Genomic DNA, 20,810 nt, shown 5'->3' with positions numbered 1-20,810 from the left:
CAGAGATTGAGCTGTCAGTGTTTTTATATAACATTAACGTCTAACACACATCTGTACTAAATGTTCATTTACAAACTCCGCTCTCCCGCTGCCCCTGTCAATATAAACGGCCGAGCTCAGACCACATGAAGGGTGTTTCCCGGAGTGTGATCACACACAGACAGAGGCGGACACACTCGGCCTCGTTAGAAAACATTACGCACTGACTTTAATACAAACACACAGTTTGTTGTGTGAAGAACTCAAACGTGAGCAGAACAAACAGTAAAGTTCCTAAAGACAAACTGTTAAAGGAGGAAACGAAGCAAACTCACAGTTTCTTCACACCAACAACAAGCTCCACTCCACGAAGCTCAGCAAAGACGAAGGAAACAGCCAAAGATGCGTTTGAGGACACTCGGGAGCATCCAAACACTACGGATTGCGTTCACGTAAACCTCGGAAACTCCCAAACCTCCGGCAGGTGGATACACAGACATGTTTTAAAAGGCGACGAGAACAATTCAGTAACAGCGCCTCACTTCTCACGGACCGGGTAGATGGCATGAAACTGTGGCCCGATGTTAGCTACATCAACATCAACAATTAACTTGTATTTTCCAAAGACGTTGATGGCGAGGAGTTACGTAATTATAAGAGCACCGAGGCGTATAGTCATGTGTGCGAAGGGGGAGGGCGGGTTACCTGGCGATTACCCTTTAAGAGCAGATGGTAGGAAACTGAATATTCAAATGAAAGTTAGAAATAATTGCTTAAAAATATACTGGTGGCAGGGGTGGGGGGCCAAAGCCTAAGACCCTACCCCCAACACCCCTAACCCTGCAAACCCATTGATCACAAATAATGTGGTGATAGAATATGGAATTATTAAGATGTTTATGAATATGGTGAGCTAACAAATGCACACATTATGCTTTGTATGTTGTTCAGTATTGTAACGTTCACAAGAACCAGACGTTTGGATCTCAGTTGTCCGTTTATTCGGTAACACGGGCAAACGGGCCGCTAACTCCGGGAGAGTGCTCTCGTACAGCCCCTCACAGTCACACAACAACAAAGACCCCCCTCCCTGCACACATTGACTCCCTTTTTCCTGCAGCACAACCAAACATGTATGTTAAAGAAATAACAACAGTGTGCAGAGATAAACATGCCACTGTAAACAACATTTAACCATCATTACAGTACATTTCTATGCAACACCAGAGGGATTTCAATACACAGCAGTGTATTTGTCACGGCGGAGCGGGGCGCGAATGGGCGTGGAAAGGAAAGAAAGCCCCGACGTTATTACCACCGTGGGTTTTGTGCGAAGGAAGAAAATCTTCCTCCAACCGGGTTGAGCAGTGGAGCCACCGAGGGGAAGCACACAATACAACTGTCAGATTAAAATATGATTTATTATCTTTAAAAAATATAAAATAAATTACAACCCTGGCCAAGGGATAACACAATCAATAAACCAGCATTAAAAGTCCAGTGGCCTGCGCCACGACCTAAAAGTCCCAGGGAGCTAAGAAATCCAGCGAAGTATAAAAAGGGAAACCCAGCGGAGTCCTCTCCTTCCTTTCTGTGGCAAAGTTGGGATTAATGATAAACCTCTGTGATGAAGCAGCAGTGCTTCATATTAAGATATGAAGAACATGGACAGGTCATCAAACACTATCTGTGGGTTCAAAGGAGATGTGAGGAAGGAAACAAAAATGGTTTAACTCAGGAGGTTTATTCACTATGAACTGGATTAAATTATGATCCCAAACAACACCGTCTCACCGGAGAGAACATCAAGAGTGAGTCATTGTAGCCTGACTCTTTACTTTTACAGAGGATATGTGTTTTTGGAACAGGATGGATACTTGCTTCCACATGAAAAGCTCTGTCTTTAAAGTGGGTAAACTTGTCTTTAAAGTAAGTTTAAAATATTCTAGAAAGTGTTAAAAATGCAACAATGCATGTTGTTCTCCCAGCTGCAAAACTCTCACCTGGGTGGTGTTTTGCAGGAGGCCTCTCACTGTGACAACTCCTGACTGGAGCAGAGTCCAGACCCTCTCCAGCAGACTGCTTCCATGGGCCAAGCTGTGACTCACCATATCGAGCCTGTAGCATCAGTATTTCTCTCAAGCTCACACACACTGGCTCAGGATCACTTTCATTTCCTGCAGGTTTAGCAACTGTGGGTGGTTCTGTTGAAAAAGAGTGCAGGCCTGCAGGTCTCATCATATTTGTTTGAAGTATTTATTTCTTTTTCTTTCTTGTTGTTGGAGTATGTTTTCATAATTATAACTGTTTGATTCAGGAGGAATGCTTTTATTTTAGATCGATTATTAAAAGTGTCGGTTTTTGCTTTTTTGTTAGATTACATTACGTCGAAAGGTTCACACAGACTGGACATGTGTCTCTACACCAATAAAAATAAGTTCACTCCCTGTTACTTTGCATATGTTCCTTTCGTCAGCTGGTACATGGAGAGCAAGGGAAACGTGGTTGCTATGGTCCCTGCTGAGGTCACACAGGTGTGTCATATATAACAGCTGACTCGGGACTGCTGGGTACAGAGGTCCCTTTACATTTTTGACAGAAATCTTATTTCTAACATCAATCTTTATTTGTTTTGATGTTGTTTAAGATTTTTTATGTAGAACTTACTGTAAAACCTACTCACCTCTCAACATAGCTTCATATTTTTTTTACTAGATAATTTTCATCCTGATGATCAGAAGAGTGTTTGAGGGTTTCAGATCCTTCAGAACAACAGTAAGTGTTTCAAATGACGTCTCTCAGCCTTTTACGTAATCTGACAGGTTGATGAAGTCTGTGAGCTTCAATGGATTAATTGTTAATGTGTATCCATCTGAAGCAGGATTAAAGCTTCACCTTGCAGATTACTGGTCCTGATGATGGTCTTTAGTATGTAGTATGATGATGATATAGCTTATGTTTGTATTCTTCTGTTTTAAACACTCAGACCTGCTTTAGAGTCCACCTCTTTTCTTATGACGAACTTTTTAATCATCCTTAAGTCCAACCCACTAAATGTCCCTCTAATGCGACTTCAAGAATCTGATCGAGTGGCTTCATGACAGATCTGCCGATTGGTGACTTTCAGCATTATTTGAACCTTTAATTTAATCTCATATAGTCAAGTTTTTAACTCCGTTTCTCTTCAGTCCGTTCTATTCAGTCTGCTTTAGACAAACTAAGTATCAGGTCAAACTCGAGAACGTGGAAATGTCTGCCGGAGCACAAGCATCGCTCTGCTCGACTTTGCTGTTTGTGTCACGGACCCAGCTCTGGAGGACTCGGGGTCCGTGAGCAGTTTTGACTGTTGATATTGTTGTTATTATTATTTTGGTGATGTGTGTGTTTTTCTGCACTGTGCTGTGTTAGTCTGTGTCCCACTCATATGTATAGGCAGGGTATGGGTGTGTATGTCTGCGGGTGTGGCTGGAGGATGGAGCTCAGCCACCTGCAGGCCTGAGGGGTGTGGCCCTGCGGAAGGACTGGCCACACCTGAAGTTCCTGCCACACCTGGTGGTGATCAGGGCTCGTCGGGGGAGCTACTTAGGAGAGTGTTGAGCTCCCACTGGCGTGGGATCATTAAGCTAAGACTCCAAGTCAGTGTGTAGCATTAGTGTGTGTGTGTGTGTGTGTGTGTGTGTGTGTGTGTGTGTGTGTGTGTGTGTGTGTGTGTGTGTGTGTGTGTGTGTGTGAGATTTACATTGCTGTGCTTGAGAGCCTCCATCTACCAGACCCAAATTCCCTGCATGTGTCTGCACATATACTTGGCCAATAAACACGATTCAGATTTTATTTTATATCTTTCATTTACTTTTGCATGTGTGTTGTTGTTGCTTGTGTTTAATTGAGTAATTTTTTATAACTGTGAGACAGTTGCTGCTGCCCATCTTGGCCAGGTCTCCCTTTCAAGGATTAAACCGAGATGGGAAAAAGCAACGTAACCAAATATCGGTGTATACACTAAAAAACAAAGCCAGCTCTGAGCCGAAGGAGTCCCATCACTATTTCACTCTCCTCACTCTAATTGGCTGCAGTAGAAGTGAATATTTGTACTTTGACCTTTAACCTCTCTGCTCCGTGTTTGATCTTTCAGACTAGAAAAATATCACAGCTGAGCCTGGACAGGACGTCACTCTGACACGTCGAGCTCCAAACAACAACATCATAGTTGTAAAGTGGAGCAGAGCTGACCTGGGAGATGGCCGATTTGATCCAGATCTCCAGCATCCATCTTTTAAGAACCGGGTGGATCTGCAGGACAGACAGATGAAGGATGGAGACGTGTCTTTGATTCTGAAGGATGTGACGATTAATGACACTGGAACATACGAGTGTGGTGTCTAAATGACATGATGTGATCAGAGTGCAGTAGATAATGTCTGACAGCAGTTTGAAGAGCAAATGTTCTGTTCTTCACTCATCACCTGCCTGACAGCTCACACCTGTTTCTCACCTGCAGGTTTTTATTCTTAATCAAGGAAATAAAAACAAATACATACAAGAACATAATAATTAACACATGAGTAGGTCAAAAAGATGAGTTATAATGTGAGGGGGAAATCATAAGCAGAGAGTGCTTGCTGGTGCTTTCCTTAGACAGTAAGCATCACAGAAAATGCCGCGTATATCTTGTTCATCATGACTCTGGTTTTACGTGGCCTATGAACACAATTTAAAAACTGGTATATGTCACCTTGTTGTTTCGTCTTTAAGTGGTCATCTGACTGACTTACCACGACTACTTTATTCTTCTGCTTCAGTCAAACAGCAGCACTCATGTAACTGTTTTGCCCCCTGAGCTCCAGGTGTTGTGCCAGACAGTGCTCGTGATCACCGTCCACGGGAGAGCGCAGCTGCTTAAAGCTGCAGCGTCCAGATTACTTACAGCTACTTCCTGCAGCTGATATAAGCTGCAGGAAGCTGAACACAGCTTCAACGTCTGTTTGTTGAAAACTAGTAACGGACCGCATCTTCTTCTTAGTAACTGTAACGATGTTGTAACGATAGGAATAGTAATTAGTTAGATTACTCGTTACTGAAAAAACTAATGCCTTTAGTAACATTGTTACTTGTAACGCCGTTATTCGCATCGCTGGTCGTAAACCCCGCCTCTGTTCAAAGATGGTCGCTCACAGTGGACATAGATGCTTCTTTCACTCCTCTTTCAAACCATCTGTCCTCTCTGTCCAAAATGTGAACATTGGCATCCTCGAAAGAGTGTCCTTTATCCTTAAGATGCAGATGGACTGCTGAGTCTTGTCCTGTGGAGGTGGCTCTTCTGTGTTGTGCCATGCGCTTGTGAAGTGGCTGTTTGGTCTCTCCGATGTAGAGGTCTGGGCATTCCTCACTGCTCTGTACAGCATACACCACCCTAAACCTCTCATCCGAGAAGCAAGTCTTCAAGCAACCTAAAGACATCCAGACGCTTTTCTTTGCAAGCTCCTTAGACTACGATTGGAAGGTGAATCCAGAGCAGTTTTCAACCTGAGATGCTCCACTCAGGAGGATGAAATATCACAGATAACACTGAGCTTATCGTTGTGTTTTTATAATAATAATTTGCATCAGATGGACTATTTTCTGAGGTTAAATATTTTATGTTTTCCACGATTCACTGTGAATATAATGTGTTTATGAGATTTGCAAGTTTTCATTTTCATTCTTAATTAGACTGATGACCTTCACTTTGTGTCTGTAACACTAAAGAGAGTGCAGCACACTTTAAATTCATTCAATTACCTCAACAGGAAGGATCTGCATCTTCAAGCATGCAAACAAAACAGGGAAAGCTTTTAGTGTTTCTACTCTCAACACAGAATAATTTTACTGAATCATTTGACTTCATCCTTACTCTGAACTGCATGCTACACAGGCAGACACTAGAGACTGTAAAGAAAAAGCAAGAAAAACATATCCATTCATTATAAGCAAGTCTTTCTTCTTACAATTGTACACTGAAAAAAAGGCCATGTTGGATTGACTTGAGTCAATAGAGGACACTGGTTGCACACAAAGGTTTTGCTTTGGCAGAAACTTAAACAACTGAGTTCAATCAACACAACTTGTTCATATTCAGTAAACCTGCATGTTGTGTTCATGAAACACGATTGAAACATGTTCAGATGGAGTAAGATGAGCTCCTGGAGTGTTTTAATTCTTTCATTTTATTTTATTATAGCCCAGTACAACTTGGTCACTTAAATACTTCATGTTGTCTTCATATTACATAATGTTCAACAAAGTCTAGAGTCTGGCTACCATAAAAAGTGAATGGATCTACAACAACTACCATCCTCCTGCCTTTATCCAGGGAAATAACCCTGAAGTGATCGGTTACAAGGCAGAGTACAGCCTGGACAGCTCAAGTCTATCACAAACAACCATTTGCAGGTAATTTAGAATCACCAATTAACCCTAACAACTGCATGGCTTCTAACTGCAGGAAGAAACCAGAATACACAGAGAACCCAGTGCAAACCCAGGATCTTCTTACTGTGAAGCAGCAGCAGTAACCACCAAGCCACCAATCCAGACTTAACAAAAGCAGGAAAGCTATGATTTCAAGGCTTGATGCAGAATTTATTTGTACGTTTTTGTTCTTGACAGGTTAAACAATAAATAGTGATAGCAAACACGTGGTGTGTGTGTAGCTGTCTGCCTCTTATAACGCCAGTGATTTTCCTGCAGTTTGACATCTTGTGCGACCCTGTGAATTTCATGAGTTCAGCAACTAACCACTCTCACTAGATTGTATCAGGTCATCTCAACAAGAACAAATTAAGTTGTTGACTTTCGTACAGATCCTTCACGTTCATAGAAACATGAAATTATTGTGTTTAAATTACAAGTTAGACTTTTTTAATGTAACAACCACCCAATTTACTTTTTTCGGTATACCTAACAAAGTAGAGGCGGCTGCTCGACTTGCCTGAGATGGATGCCTTCCTGAAACCACTGAGATCCCGCGCAGTGTTGCAGAAAGTTATTGACTTACTTCACTCGAACATGATATGAACAATTTAATCTGCCTCTCTGCATATCATGTAGTTTCTACACTATATAGTTACACTTAACGTTAAAGCATGAGGCACTTGTGTTAAATACACCAAGATGCTTACGTAAATCCAAGAGTTGGCCAATCCCTTTTTCTCAGTGTGCATATTGGAACGATTCAGCACTCCTTAGTTTTTCTTATCTTTTTGTAGACAGAGAAGACACCAGTTGCACTCTTCTTTACAGAAGAAGGCCAGAGTTGCTGTTAATATCAGAAATATCTACAACTGTAAGTTGTTCTTTAAGATTTTAACAGTTTTAGATCCATTACACTGACATAGCACTCTGGAGGATGACAAGAGCCACACATCAAAATAAAGAATTTTGTGCTTAATCTAAAATAAATTATGCATTTGCAAATTATTTTTTATGATTTTATTTATTCAAACACTATTTTTAAATCATTTTTTCAAAATTAATTCTTAATCCCGGACAGCATGGTTAGCACTGTTGCCGCACAGCAAGAAGGTCCTGGGTTTAATTCTGCCACCTGCCCGAGGTCTTTCTGTGTGGAGTTGGCATGTTCTCCCCGTGTTTGCGTGGCTTCTCGATGGGTATTTTGACTTTCTTCCACAGTTAGTGGGGTTAAGTTCATTGGAAATTGCCCATAGGTGTGAATGCAGGTGCGAAAGGTCGTTCAGGGTTGAAAACCTGAAGCAAAGCAAATTAACCACAAGGCTCTATGTAAGTAGCTCCCTGATTGGTTGGAGAGAAACATGGATTCGCTGCATGGATCTTTCACTTGATTCGCTCGTTGGTAGATGATTCATTGGTGGGTCCACAACCCCCTTGGAGACACTTAAAATCTGGGACTTTCCACTAAATATTTAAAGAAACATAAAGAAGTGCCTATGCTTATCTTTGCAAGCTCTTTAGATGGCTGTTATAGTGTTCAGACTCCAGTACTACATTAACACAAATTCAATACATGCAGTCAGACTCAAGACCAGACATTAGAAATAAATCTTTCAGGTTTCAGGATGTGAAGAAATGGCACAGTGATCAAGTTACAGCACGTTTTGGGAAAATAGTTTCCTGATAAATTTGTGCAGTAAAGAAAAATGTGGCAGTTTTGAATGTGAAAATGAAGTTAAGAGTATAGGTAAGCTGCACGTTAAGAAGAAATACGAAGAGTAATGGGACAGAGGCTGGGCATGATTACAATGTTCAAAGGCAAGTGGGTGTTTTTACATAATGTGCTATAATGTCAGGATGGAGCTGCGTGCTCCGGTATGTACTGGCTCACTGTTGGTGGCTGCTTAGCAGGACTTGCCCCCCACCTTCAGAAAATAATTCTGATTGTTACAGTGCCACACAGGACAGGAAAAGTAAGAGAAATTACTTAAAAAACCTGAAAAACCAAAGAACGAGAGCTTCAGTCAGGCTGGAATAAATAGCTTAAAGTCATTATTAAAATGGTAAAAGTTATTGTGATTATTGCAGGCAAATGGAAAGAGTAGAGCACATTGTTAGGTTGTTATAAACACTGCCATCAGAGAGAAATATTAGTCCTAATAAGAACAAAAAATAATTTAAGGATAATTTATTTCTAGAAGTCTCTTTTTAGTTTTTGCTGCTATCTTTTGATTAAAAACAACAGGAGGTGGTGCTGGTGGTGCTGTAGATTCTGCTCCGTACTCCAATCTAAAGGCTGGCAGTAATGCACTTGGAAGTGAGTGGTCTGCTGCCTACCGCCATCAAAACATAGAAGAAAAGGAGCAGCATCAGCAGTAGTTATGTGCCACATTGCTGGCATTAGAATGGGTGGAAGACAGTAGAATATCCAAAGTAATAATATGTAGTGAATCATTGTCGGCATTATTATTGGAAAAGGAAATACAAGTAAGCATCAGCAAATTCTGTATGAGCTTCCTTTTGCTCATCATAAAAAGTAAAGTAAAGATATTGTAATAATGTAGACTCTGGCTCATGTAGCTATTCTGGGTAATGGAAGAGCAGATAGTTTTGCTAAGGAAGCTGTTATATGAGTAGATGTTGATGTGCAGATACCATTGTCTAAATGTGAAGGAAACAGTATGTAAGAGATTAAAATGGAAATGGCATGGGCTGATGAAATAAAAGGGAGACATTCATATAGATTGCAAAACACAATAGAAGTTCAGAGGAGTAGAGGATTAAATAGGTGGGAGGAGATAATTATAAGTAGAATATGAGCGGGGCATTGCTTTCTCTATGGCACTATTTTTAAGATGGAGAAACATCCGACTGGGTTGTGTAATTGGTGTAATGCTAGAAAGCATTGAGCGTTTGCTTATTAGTTGCAGGAAATATGTCAGTCAAAGGAGAATGTTGAGGGTAGTAGTGGGTAGTACTACTGAAGTTTGAAAAGGTGACTGAGTGCTTAAGTCACGATGAAGGGAAAGGAGGGGTTTATCAGTTTTTGAGAAATACTGGACTCATCCAGTGGCTCTAAGGATTTGGAAGTGATGTAACAATAAACCCAGCAGAGGGCAGTAGTGCAGCGTCTTTGGATGCAAGCTGTTCCTAAAACGGATGAACAAGAAGGAGAAGAAGCTGCGTATGAAATAGTGGGAGGAGGAGCAAGAAGAGCTGAAAGGCAAAACATTATGAAATGTAATGTGACGTGTTCAGGTTTAACCTCAGCTGAAAACAGCAGCAGACTTTTAGGACAAACTAGCTAACCTCCCTGACTCTCAGCAGAAACATGTCTGCTGTAACTGCGTCACTCTGCTCCGCTTTGGTGTTTGTCGTGTTCGTCTCTGCAGGTGAGCTTTCAGAATTTAACTGGATTAAAACACAAACGGAGGTCATTTGAGAAAAAATTGGCTGCATGGTAAAAATATTAATATTTGTTCGCCTTTTTTAAAAGCAAACATTTCCCTGTGAGACAAACAGCTGGCAGCAGAGTTACTTTCATACTGGTTCAGTTTGTCCGTGTGTGCAGAGACTAATAAAGTCTCTATTCTGAATAATACATTCAGTTTGATACCGTGGAGCTGGTTAAAGAACAGCTGCGCATTTTTATTTATTTATTATTTTTCTTACCATTGTTTTTGCTCTAAAATGAAACCTCGGAGCGATCAGCTGTGATTTTCAGCTTTACTGAAGATTTATTTAAATGCCATCGACACAAAACAATAACAAGGGTTATGACAAAATAAGATCAGCAGAACTACAGAAGCCGTATCTCTCACTCCACTTTGATGTTTGTCATGTTTTTGTGTTTATTAACTGGTACAAACTAAACTGTCCCCGAGATACATCAGCTGGTTTACATGTTACTAACAAACCCTTATTTTCATATTGTTTCAGTGTGTGTGAAGGAGACACGAGGCTGGGTGGACACTTAACATCTGTAATGCAGCTGTGACAGAGACAAAGAAGTGGACTGTGTGTGTCAGTGTGACGTGTTGTAGTGTCAGGATGCAGCTACAAAGCTTTCTGTTCAGTGTATACAAACAGCTGTAGCTCCATAAAGGCAGCATGCAGAGGCTCACAGTGTCTTATACTGAGAGGCTGCTTTCTCTCACACATTGTGTTCACTTATTACCAGCACATGTTGTTGTTCTGTGGAAGCTAACATCTTGGAGTTTCTGACACTTTGCATGTTTAGCATGAGGCTAAAATTCCCCCTCAGTGGGTCACTGGTGACCTGGTGGATGTTCAGAGGTTCATCAAATCCAACATGACTAAAAACTCAAATGTCAAAGGAAATAAACAAAATTTTAAAGTCAATCATTCTGATCATGATTGTACTTTGACCTTTAACCTCTCTGCTCTGTGTTGTTTCCTCTTTCAGACCAGAAAAATATCACAGCTGTGCCTGGACAGGACGTCACTCTGCCATGTCGAGCACTAAACAAGATCATAGTTCTAAAGTGGAGCAGAGCTGACCTGGGAGATGAATATGTGCTTTTGTACCGAAATGGCCGATTTGATCCAGATGAGCAGCATCCATCTTTTATGAACCGGGTGGATCTGCAGGACAGACAGATGAAGGATGGAGACGTGTCTTTGATTCTGAAGGATGTGACGATTAATGACGCTGGAACATACAGGTGTCGTGCCGTCATGCAAGAAATATTCTCATGGTGGCTCATCAGAACCATCTACCTTCATGTCGTTGCTCCAGGTGAGTGAGTAGAGTGGAGTGTGTGTGTGATCAGAGGTGAAGCTGCTTCCTGGTTGTTGATGCTTGTTTGTTGTATGGATGAGCTGGTGGATGTCAGAGGCAGACAGATGTTTCTCCAGCTGTTGTCTTTGTGGCTGGTAGTCTAGAGTTCACTTGTGTTCACTTATTACCAGCACATGTTGTTGTTCTGTGGAAGCTAACATCTTGGAGTTTCTGACACTTTGCATGTTTAGCATGAGGCTAAAATTCCCCCTCAGTGGGTCACTAGCAGTGTTGGGTAAGTTACTTTAAATTAGTAACTTAGTTACATTACTAGTTACTTCAATCAAAAGTAACACAGTTACTTCAAGTTACTCGTTACTTTCAGAGTAACTAGTTACTAGGGAAAGTAACTTTGGTTTTACTCAGAATTCTCTTGTTAATGTGTTGCTTCCGTAACTGGATACCCAGCCAGACAAAAATAATGTGCACATTTCCACGAGAGAAATCCCACGTCTGATTCTATCCTAGCCTGCTTTTTACATCCAACACAAAAACTGCAGTCGTGGTGCTTTGATTGTACTCAGAACTCAGAAATTCTGCCTTCTGAATAGGAAGATGTAGGTAACACCAGACTGCAGATGAGCTGCATACAGGGCTGGACTGGGACAGAAAATTGGCCCGGACATTTTGACTAGAGACTGGCCACCATTATAGGAAAAATCATAAAGCCTTTGAATGAAAACAAACACTGTTGTGACAGTGATGTTCACTGTTCTGATGGTATATATGCATCAATCTATCAATTGTTTGTTGTAAGATTCAGATAATTATTTTTTAAAAGTGAGACATTTTAAATGAGAATAAGAAAGTATTTCTTTGAGCCCCCCTCTGCCTGTTAATGCCCTACCTGCCCCCCTGGCAACACTTTCCTAGACCCGCCCCTGCACAGTTACCAGCTGTCAGCTACCTAAAAAAGGATCCTGGTGTTATTTGTCTCTCAGAAACAGTTCATAACTTCAACTCATTCATGTCACCTAAAAGGTAAACCTGTTTCTCCATCACAGCTCTGATGATCCAGTAAGGACATCTCCTGGGCCCTGTTTCAGGAAGCCGGTTTAGAAAACTCAGAGTGAAAAACGATACTCAGGGTTGAGTAACCCCGAACTGTCCAACTCGGAATATTCGGTTTCAGAAAGGCTGATAACAAGTAGTTCAGTCAACGTGGAGTTGCTTTAACCCCAAGTTAAGCGCGTGGACGAGGATACATAAAGCCCTGATTAGTGGAGCACAGATTAAGCGAGTCACCATGGAGACGGAGGGAAAGAAGGCGCGGTCAATGTATTTTACAGCGCTTGAGGCTGAAATTCTGATGGCAGCATATGCCGATAACATGCAAATTTAGCGGAAAAAAAGTAACACAGCCTCAGCTGCAAAAGAAAGGGAGCATGCATGGCAAAACATAGCCGACAGAGTCAATGCGTGAGTGTTAATTTAAACATTGATCGAGGGATTTCCACCCATTTAACACGTTATTATATTTTATTTGTTATTTTATACATTTTATTTTGTGATGATGTGAGCGCAGGTGCAACCCAACAGGCCCAAACGTTCCTGGCAGCAAGTAAAAATGAAATATAAAAATATAGTCCAAACAGGTAAGGTGTAATTGTATTATGAGCCATAGTGCTTGGTCTGTTTGTCCGATGTAAATCAATTGCAGTTAGAGGCTACATTAATTTCCCCTCTGTAAGCACTTATTGAAATTATCTGAGCACATTACAAGTACATATTTGCTCTGTATGCTCAAATGTGACCCGTTATGGCCACTAGAAAAAAAAGCGGAGGCGAAAAACAGGTGGGGGTCCTCCACCACCACCACCCACAGAGCCTGGCCACTTGGCTTCCACATTTGTGATAATGTTGGCAGCATCACATATGATCTTCACAGTGCAGAGAACACAAATTAGCATCCATTACTATAATGAAATAATTTGTTAGTTTGAAATGCTACAGGGAACTACCGTATTTTCACGACCATAAGACGCAAAAGGCGCAGTCTCAGTTATGTGTGCCATTACTGTATTTAACACACACATAAGGCGCACTGGATCATAGGGCGCATACAAATACCGTATGCGTATTTAAAAATAAAGCAGGAGCAAAACAAAGTTTGGTACTCACATTTTTATCATCAAACCCATGGAAGTCCTCATCCTCTGTGTCTGAACTGAACAGCTGCGCTAAATCTCCATCAAACATGCCAGGTTCACTTTCTTCACTGTCAGAGTCACTTTCCGTGCCGTGCGGCTCCTCGGAAATGATGCCGGCTTTTGCGAAAGCTCGAACAACAGTGCCAGCAGACATGTTAGCCCAAGCATCTACAATCCATTGGCAAATTGTGGCGTAACTCGCCCGGCGCTGCCTTCCACTCTTAGTGAAACTGTGGTCTCCACCGGTCATCCATCGCTCCCAGGCCGCTCGCAGCCTTACTTTGAACGGGCGGTTCACACCGATGTCCAGCGGTTGGAGTTCCTTTGTCAGGCCTCCCAGAATGACAGCAAGCTCACAGTTCATTTGTTTCACTAGTTTTTTCACATCGGCTGTGAGATGGGCACGCATAGAGTCACAGATTAAGAGCGATGGTGATGCGTGAAAAAACCACCTGGTCTCCTTACATACACCTCCCTCAGCCAGTCTTTCATCATTTCCTCATCCATCCAGCCCTTTTCATTTGCCTTAATGATGATTCCTGCTGGAAACTTCTCTTTAGGCAAAGTCTTTCGCTTAAAAATCACCATAGGCGGCAGTTTCTGTCCATTAGCATGGCAGCCAAGCACAACAGTAAAAGAAGACTTTTCATACCCCGTTGTGCGTATTGCTACCGTGCTGGTCCCCTTCTTCTCCACAGTGTGACTCACCGGGATGTCAAAAGTGAGCGGCACCTCGTCCATGTTAGTGATGTGGCTGGGCTGGATGTTTTTGTCGCCGATGTGTTTGCTGCAGTAGGAGCGGAAGATGGCCAGCTTTTCCTTATAGTCCGCTGGAAGTTGCTGCGCTACCGTAGTCCTGGTCCGGATGGAAAGATGGCACCGTTTCATAAAAAGTGAAAGTGAAACTGCTTTTAGCCGAATGGTGACCGTCAACGCTTCTCCCACTCGTTCTTTGCTCGATGATCCACCACTCGAGTCTTTCCTCCAACTCGGCCACACTTCACCCTTTAGCGTTCTCATGGTGTTCTCTACTACGTCCTCATTACAACACACAGGGCGCACTGCGCTATAGGGCGCGCCGTACTTTTTGAAGAAAATCTAAGACTTTTAAGTGCGCCTTATGGTTGTGAAAATACGGTATGTACCTGTACATTAATGCTGTGGAAAGACTTCCTGTTCACATAGTCTCCTTCATTTACTGAAGGAGTAATGATTGGAATGTGAGTGCATCTGTACAGCCAATCACGCCTGGGAACCGTGAACATAAATGTAAAATTTAAGTAGTAGTTCAAGTATCACCACATCATGAATTAAGTTTCGTTCATCCTGATACCTGCAATTTTGTGGAATCCCTCTTTGATAAATCTTGTGGGTCTGTGACCGGGGAACACCACAAACGAGTGCAGGAGACGTTTCAGTGCAACTGTCACATGACTGCCCGACAGACGGTAGCCTTGGAAACGTGCTCAGCGTCACCAATATTATACAGAAAGCTCCCGTTTGCAAAAAACCGAAGTGCAATACAAATAATATGTAATGAACTGAGAGGATGTCCGCGATGTGTCACATGAGCAATATTAGGCCTGAGGATGTTATTCAAATAAATTATAGATTGTGCTGAAAAACGGTAACGTTCGCACAGAAAATCATCAGGAAATGATAAAATGTCCGAACGCGCTCTGATCACTCTCTCCCGGCGGAGAGCTCTGCGGAGAATTTGGGCTTCAACATCTACTGGCTCTTCAAGGAAGGAGCACGCCATGTCTGACACTTCCTACTGTCAGGTTTCCGACACAGAGGCGGAGACAGTCAGGGTTAGTTGTAGTAAACCTGCTAGGGGGCAGGTTAGCTTCACGGAGTGTGTCGTCATAGTAACTCACTCAGAATTAATCTAAACTCGCTTTGTGAAACCGAAAACCCAGAGTTTTCGTTAACTCAGGGTATACTTACTCAGAGTTTGCACTAAACCGGCTTTCTGAAACAGGGCCCAGGTTTCATCTTCATGTTTCCCTCTCACCACATATCCAAACCGACATCATGACCAGCAGCTTTTTTACAGCTGTGGCTCCAGCAAACATCAGCTGATACTAGAAATTAATATTAAATACATTCTAACAACAGCTGATCAAGCTTAAACGTGCTGCTGTTGTTTAGCGCGACATCCGCTGGTTTCCTCTTTCTGGCGCAAAGTGGGCGATAAACAAACAAGAGAGACGATCAGCTGATCACTGATCAGTTTCATGACTGAAGTAGAAACAGGAGAGGGAGGGGGGAGAATGAGAGAAGAAGAGGCAGCTGTGCAGCAAAGACACAGAATAACTCCAGCTTTGTGCCTTTGTCATTGTAGCTGAATTACGGGACAAACTGTTCGTTTTCACCTCAATAAGAAACGCGTAATATTTTCTCTGAATACCAGACGGGACGGTTGGCAACTCTAATAACTTATGAACAAAATAAAGTTCAACATCAGTAACTTCATAGCACCACCCAGCTGTATAGAAACTCCGTCATGCTAGCTAGCACGCAGTACGGAAAAAGTCAGCATAACGAAAATAAACTCCACCTAAACTTGGTTCATATCTGACCCAGAGAGACTGCAGGTCATAACTTCTTACCTGAAGTTCAGTTCACACTTGGACCGGCGGCCGCCTCGGGTCTCTCCTCTTGCCTCCCTTTTCCTTCATCCACCTGCTGGCCTCCACCACTTGCTAATGTTACTGAATCTGTGGAAGCTCCGCGATAGCCACCACACGAAGTAACGAGTAACGAGCCTATCTAAATCCCAGTAACGAGTAACGCGTTCCTGATTTTGGCATAATAACTAGTTACCGTGCTCGTTACCACAATAATAACGTAGTTACTGTAACGCGTTACTTAATAACGCGTTAGTCCCAACACTGGTCACTAGTGACCAATGTTCCCTACTTTTAATTAACAGCTTTAGCCCACTTACAATGAAAATAAAAATAAAAAATGTAGTCATTGACCTGTGCAGCATGTTAACAGTATTGGAAGTAAAAATAACTTGAACTCCAATTTTGAAAACACAACTTTCTTAATAAAGCTCTGACTTGTATTCTGAGTCTGTGGTCTGGGAGAGAGTCTGTAACTCTGTCTGCAACATACAGTAAATAATGACCCATGTTGGGCAGTTAATTATAAAGTTACTTCTTCAAAAAAGTAACTGAGTTATGGAAACAATGTTTTGCAGCTGTTTACCTAAAAATGCAGCCAAGGCGTTTTTTAAACAAACATTTCAAACTATTTACAGAACAATCAGCTGTTCTGCATCAAATCTGATGCCACACAAATTATTTGTGCCGCTCCAAAAGTAATTTGTGTCCACTATGAGATGAAGGAGAACAACAGCCTGATACCTGCAGGCCTGACAGCAGCAGATGTGTCACTGCTGTAACACCTGTAACACTCAGCAGGCGCCTCATTGTTCTGACACACACAACACTACTGACTACACACTAACTACACACTAACTACACAAGATTTGCGCTAAACGTCACAAGTCTCTCACATCTCAAAACACACCGTCACTCCTAAAACTTCCCCCCGTTTCTAAACAACTAAATGCCATGTTTTGATTGGTCGACATGGTACATTTTTCGACCAATGGGAAAGGATGGAAGGGGGGGGGGGTTGTTTTTTCTCACAGGCTTTCGAGCGTTTTCCTTATAAAACGCCGTTTTTACCGTTTCTTCCCGCAGTAAATATAAACAACGACAGTATTCAGGAAGAAAACCAAACATTGCAGATATTTTATCATAACTCTGGTTTTACGCGGCCGATCAACACAATTTAAAAACTGGTATAAAGTCCACACTTTGTCCGTCAGTTGTTCCGTCTGTCCTGCTCACATCTCCAATGGTTGTACACGTTGTCATTAAGGTGGCTTCACTCCACATCAGCTGCTTTGCTAAAACACCGGCACATAAGGACGCTGTCATAGCCTGTCAACCACGTTGATTAGCTGCGTATATACGAATGTGAATCGCGATTGGCTGGACTATGGGATAAGGTGGCATCATTCTAGTCCCATACAGGAGCAGCCAGTCACTGACTAACACTGCAAAACAGAATTGTTAACGTATTTACTTTAGTTTCAATTCAGGTTAGATTTATTTTGTGGGTAACAAAGATTTTCTGTGAGCAGAGACCGTACCAGCAGTGCGCAATTGTGCACGCGCAAAGCTTAGTGGGAACACTGAACATCCACCAGGTCACCAGCAGAGATTCATTAAATCCAACATGACTAAAAACTCAAACTTTAACGAAATAACCAAAATATTTAAAGTCAGTCATTCTGATCATAATTGTATTTTGACCTTTAACCTCTCTGCTCTGTGTTGTTTCCTCTTTCAGTCCAGAAAAACATCACAGCTGAGTCTGGACAGGACGCCACTCTGACATGTCGAGCTCCAAACAACAAATTCATAGGTGTAGAGTGGAGCAGAGCTGACCTGGGAGATGAATATGTGCTTTTGTACCAAAATGGACAGTATGTCCCATATTACCAGCATCCATCTTTTAAGAAGCGGGTGGATCTGCAGGACAGACAGATGAAGGATGGAGACGTGTCTTTGATTCTGAAGGATGTGACGATTAATGATGCTGGAACATACGAGTGTCGTGTCTACATGGCAGAAACAGACTCATGGCAGCTCATCAGCATCATCAGCCTGAGAGTTGTTCCTCCAGGTGAGTGTGTGTGTGATCAGAGGTGAAGCTGCTTCCTGGTTGTTGAGGCTTGTTTGTTGTATGGATCAGCTGGAGGATGTCAGAGGCAGTTTATCCAGAGGGCTGCTTTCTCTCACACATTATGTTCACTTATTATCAGCACGTTGTTTTTTGTGGAAGCTAACATCTTGTAGTTTTTCACACAATTTGCATTAGGGGTGGGTTTTCAATTTATCGATTAAAATCAATTCTAGCTTGGATAACATGATATCGATTCATTAAAATCCTGAATTGATTTTTTCAATATAATTTTTTTTTAAATTTATTTTAATTATTTTTCTGTGTTTTATCTTCAGCTACTTTGACGCAAAGGCATCTGCTGTGATGCTCACACCTTTGATAAAGTCTGGAAAGTGTCAGCTTCCTTTTTATAGATACAAAAATTTGTAAATGTACTGATCTGAATTAGGGCTGCCACAAACGATTATTTTGATAGTCGACTGGTCACCGATTATTTTTGCGATTAGTCGACTAATCAGATCATCATCCATTGGACGTAAAACGTACAGCTTATTGCACCAGCAGCATCTGCTCTTATATAACTATCATTAGCTTACAGCTTTAAGTGTTTAAGGTCTGTGCTAACTAAAAATAAAGACACGATGATAGTTTATTAAATTTTAATGAAGTTTGCAGATTGTTTCGGTGAAGTTTAATAAACTCCTTGCTATCTAAAATATAACAGGACACCGGAGTAAATTCTCCAGCATCTCACACTTCTGATAATCAGCTGTCTGCTTGACGTTTATTCAGCTGTGTAAAATCTATAACTTTGATCTCAGCCAAACCGATTTACTCAGGAACAAATAAAATACTGAAAAAAGCCAAACAATAACATTTTTAATTTATCTAAGTGACTCATATATATTTAACCTGAGTAGCGAAAGACGGCGGTGGGTTTGAAACCGATTAGCCGGGAGTCCGGTGTTCTCACGGCTCTAGTGAGCCTAGCCCCCGGCTAGCTATCAAGCTAGTGGGTAACAGACGTCTCTGAAAACGTCGGAGCGCTTTTGAAAATATGCGGTGTCTTGATAAACTGAGCAGATATTTGAGGTTTACACAGCTACATTCTCGCCTGAAAATATGTTAAACGTTTATTTTGTGACCCAGAAAGAATAATAAGAGTAACATTAAAACTAACCAGCTGCCGCCATTGTTGGAAACTGAGCTGGGCTGCGCTATGAATTCTGGGACACAGCTGCTTCTTCTTCTTCTTCTTCGGAGTTTAACGGCAGCTGGCATCCTTGTACAGGCAGTGCTGCCATCTTCTGTTCCAGTCCGTTATTACACTCTTAAATCCTGCTACTTATTCCTGCGTCTTTTGGGATCTCAAAGCTTCAAACGACGCGTCGACTATCAAAATCAGTCGTCGACGATTTTGATAGTCGACGTAATCGTGACTAGTCGACTAATCGTGGCAGCCCTAATCTGAATTATAATATTTGTCTGTCTGAGGCAAAATTTCCCAGATTTAAATAGAGTCAAATCGAATTGAATTGAATCGTGGATCGAATCGATTCGGGACCTTGTGAATCTGAATCGAATTAATTCTAGAAATCAGTGACAATACCCGGCCCTACATTGCATGTTTAGCATGAGGCTAACATTCCCCTTCAATGGGTCACTGGTGACCTGGTCGATGTTCAGAGGATGTAGACATATACACGGACCAAACTTCAGTCAGGAGAACAACTGAGATAATCCCTCTACAATACAAGGTTAGTTATTAATATACTACAACATGGGAACAGAGCAGCTGCGAAAGAACTCAATATTAACATGAAAAAGTTGCATTTCGTCCGAAAATGCTGTGCGGATGCCGTAACGCTGAAGCTGTCTGCTGAAAATAGCTGAAAAAGATGAAAAGTTGCAAAAAATTGTATGGCGGTGAAGAAACTGAAAATTCTGCTGAAAAGTATCATAATCAATCAAAAACTCAATTGTCAAAGGAAATAACCAAAATATTTAAAGTCAATCATTCTGATCATAATTGTACTTTGACCTTTAACCTCTCTGCTCTGTGTTGTTTCCTCTTTCAGAGCAGAAAAACATCACAGCTCAGTCTGGACAGGACGTCACTCTGCCATGTCGAGCTCCAAACAACATCAGAGTTGCAAGATGGAGCAGAGCTGACCTGGAATACAAAAATGTGCTTTTGTATGGAGACAACCAATTTTTTCCAGCCAACCAGCATCCATCTTTTAAGAACCGAGTGGACCTGCAAGAAAGACAGAAGAAGGATGGAGACGTGTCTTTGATTCTGAAGGATGTGACGATTAATGACACTGGAACATACGAGTGTCGTGTCTACATGGAACAAATATTATCATGGAAGATCATCAGCATCATCAGCCTGAGTGTTGTTGATCCTCCAGGTGAGTGTGTGTGTGATCAGAGGTGAAGCTGCTTCCTGGTTGTTGATGCTTGTTTGTTGTATGGATGAGCTGGAGGATGTCAGAGGCAGACAGATGTTTCTCCAGCTGTTGTCTTTGTGGCTGGTAGTCTAGAGTTCACTTGTGTTCACTTATTACCAGCACATGTTGTTGTTCTGTGGAAGCTAACATCTTGGAGTTTCTGACACCTTTGCATGTTTAGCATGAGGCTAAAATTCCCCCTCAGTGGGTTCTGGTGACCTGGTGGATGTTCAGAGGTTCATCAAATCCACATGACTAAAAACTCAAATT

At 41.8% G+C, this 20,810-nt stretch overlaps 1 protein-coding gene across 1 annotated transcript; it reads left to right on the top strand.

Annotated features, from left to right (window-relative positions):
- Positions 1-9,632: 9,632 nt before the first annotated feature.
- Positions 9,633-20,500, top strand: LOC113018363 (CXADR-like membrane protein; the record flags this gene model as incomplete). The annotated part of the gene is made up of 4 exons (XM_026161427.1): positions 9,633-9,818; positions 10,853-11,185; positions 17,752-18,087; positions 20,166-20,500. Coding segments are annotated over exons 1-4 (1,065 nt in total), but the record flags the coding sequence as incomplete, so codon positions are not given.
- Positions 20,501-20,810: the final 310 nt, after the last annotated feature.

The sequence above is a fragment of the Astatotilapia calliptera genome, unplaced genomic scaffold, assembly GCF_900246225.1.
Source record: "Astatotilapia calliptera unplaced genomic scaffold, fAstCal1.2 U_scaffold_7, whole genome shotgun sequence".
Lineage (NCBI taxonomy): Eukaryota > Metazoa > Chordata > Actinopteri > Cichliformes > Cichlidae > Astatotilapia > Astatotilapia calliptera.
The sequence above is the reverse complement of the archived record's forward strand: the minus strand, read 5'-3'. Positions and strand labels throughout refer to the sequence as shown.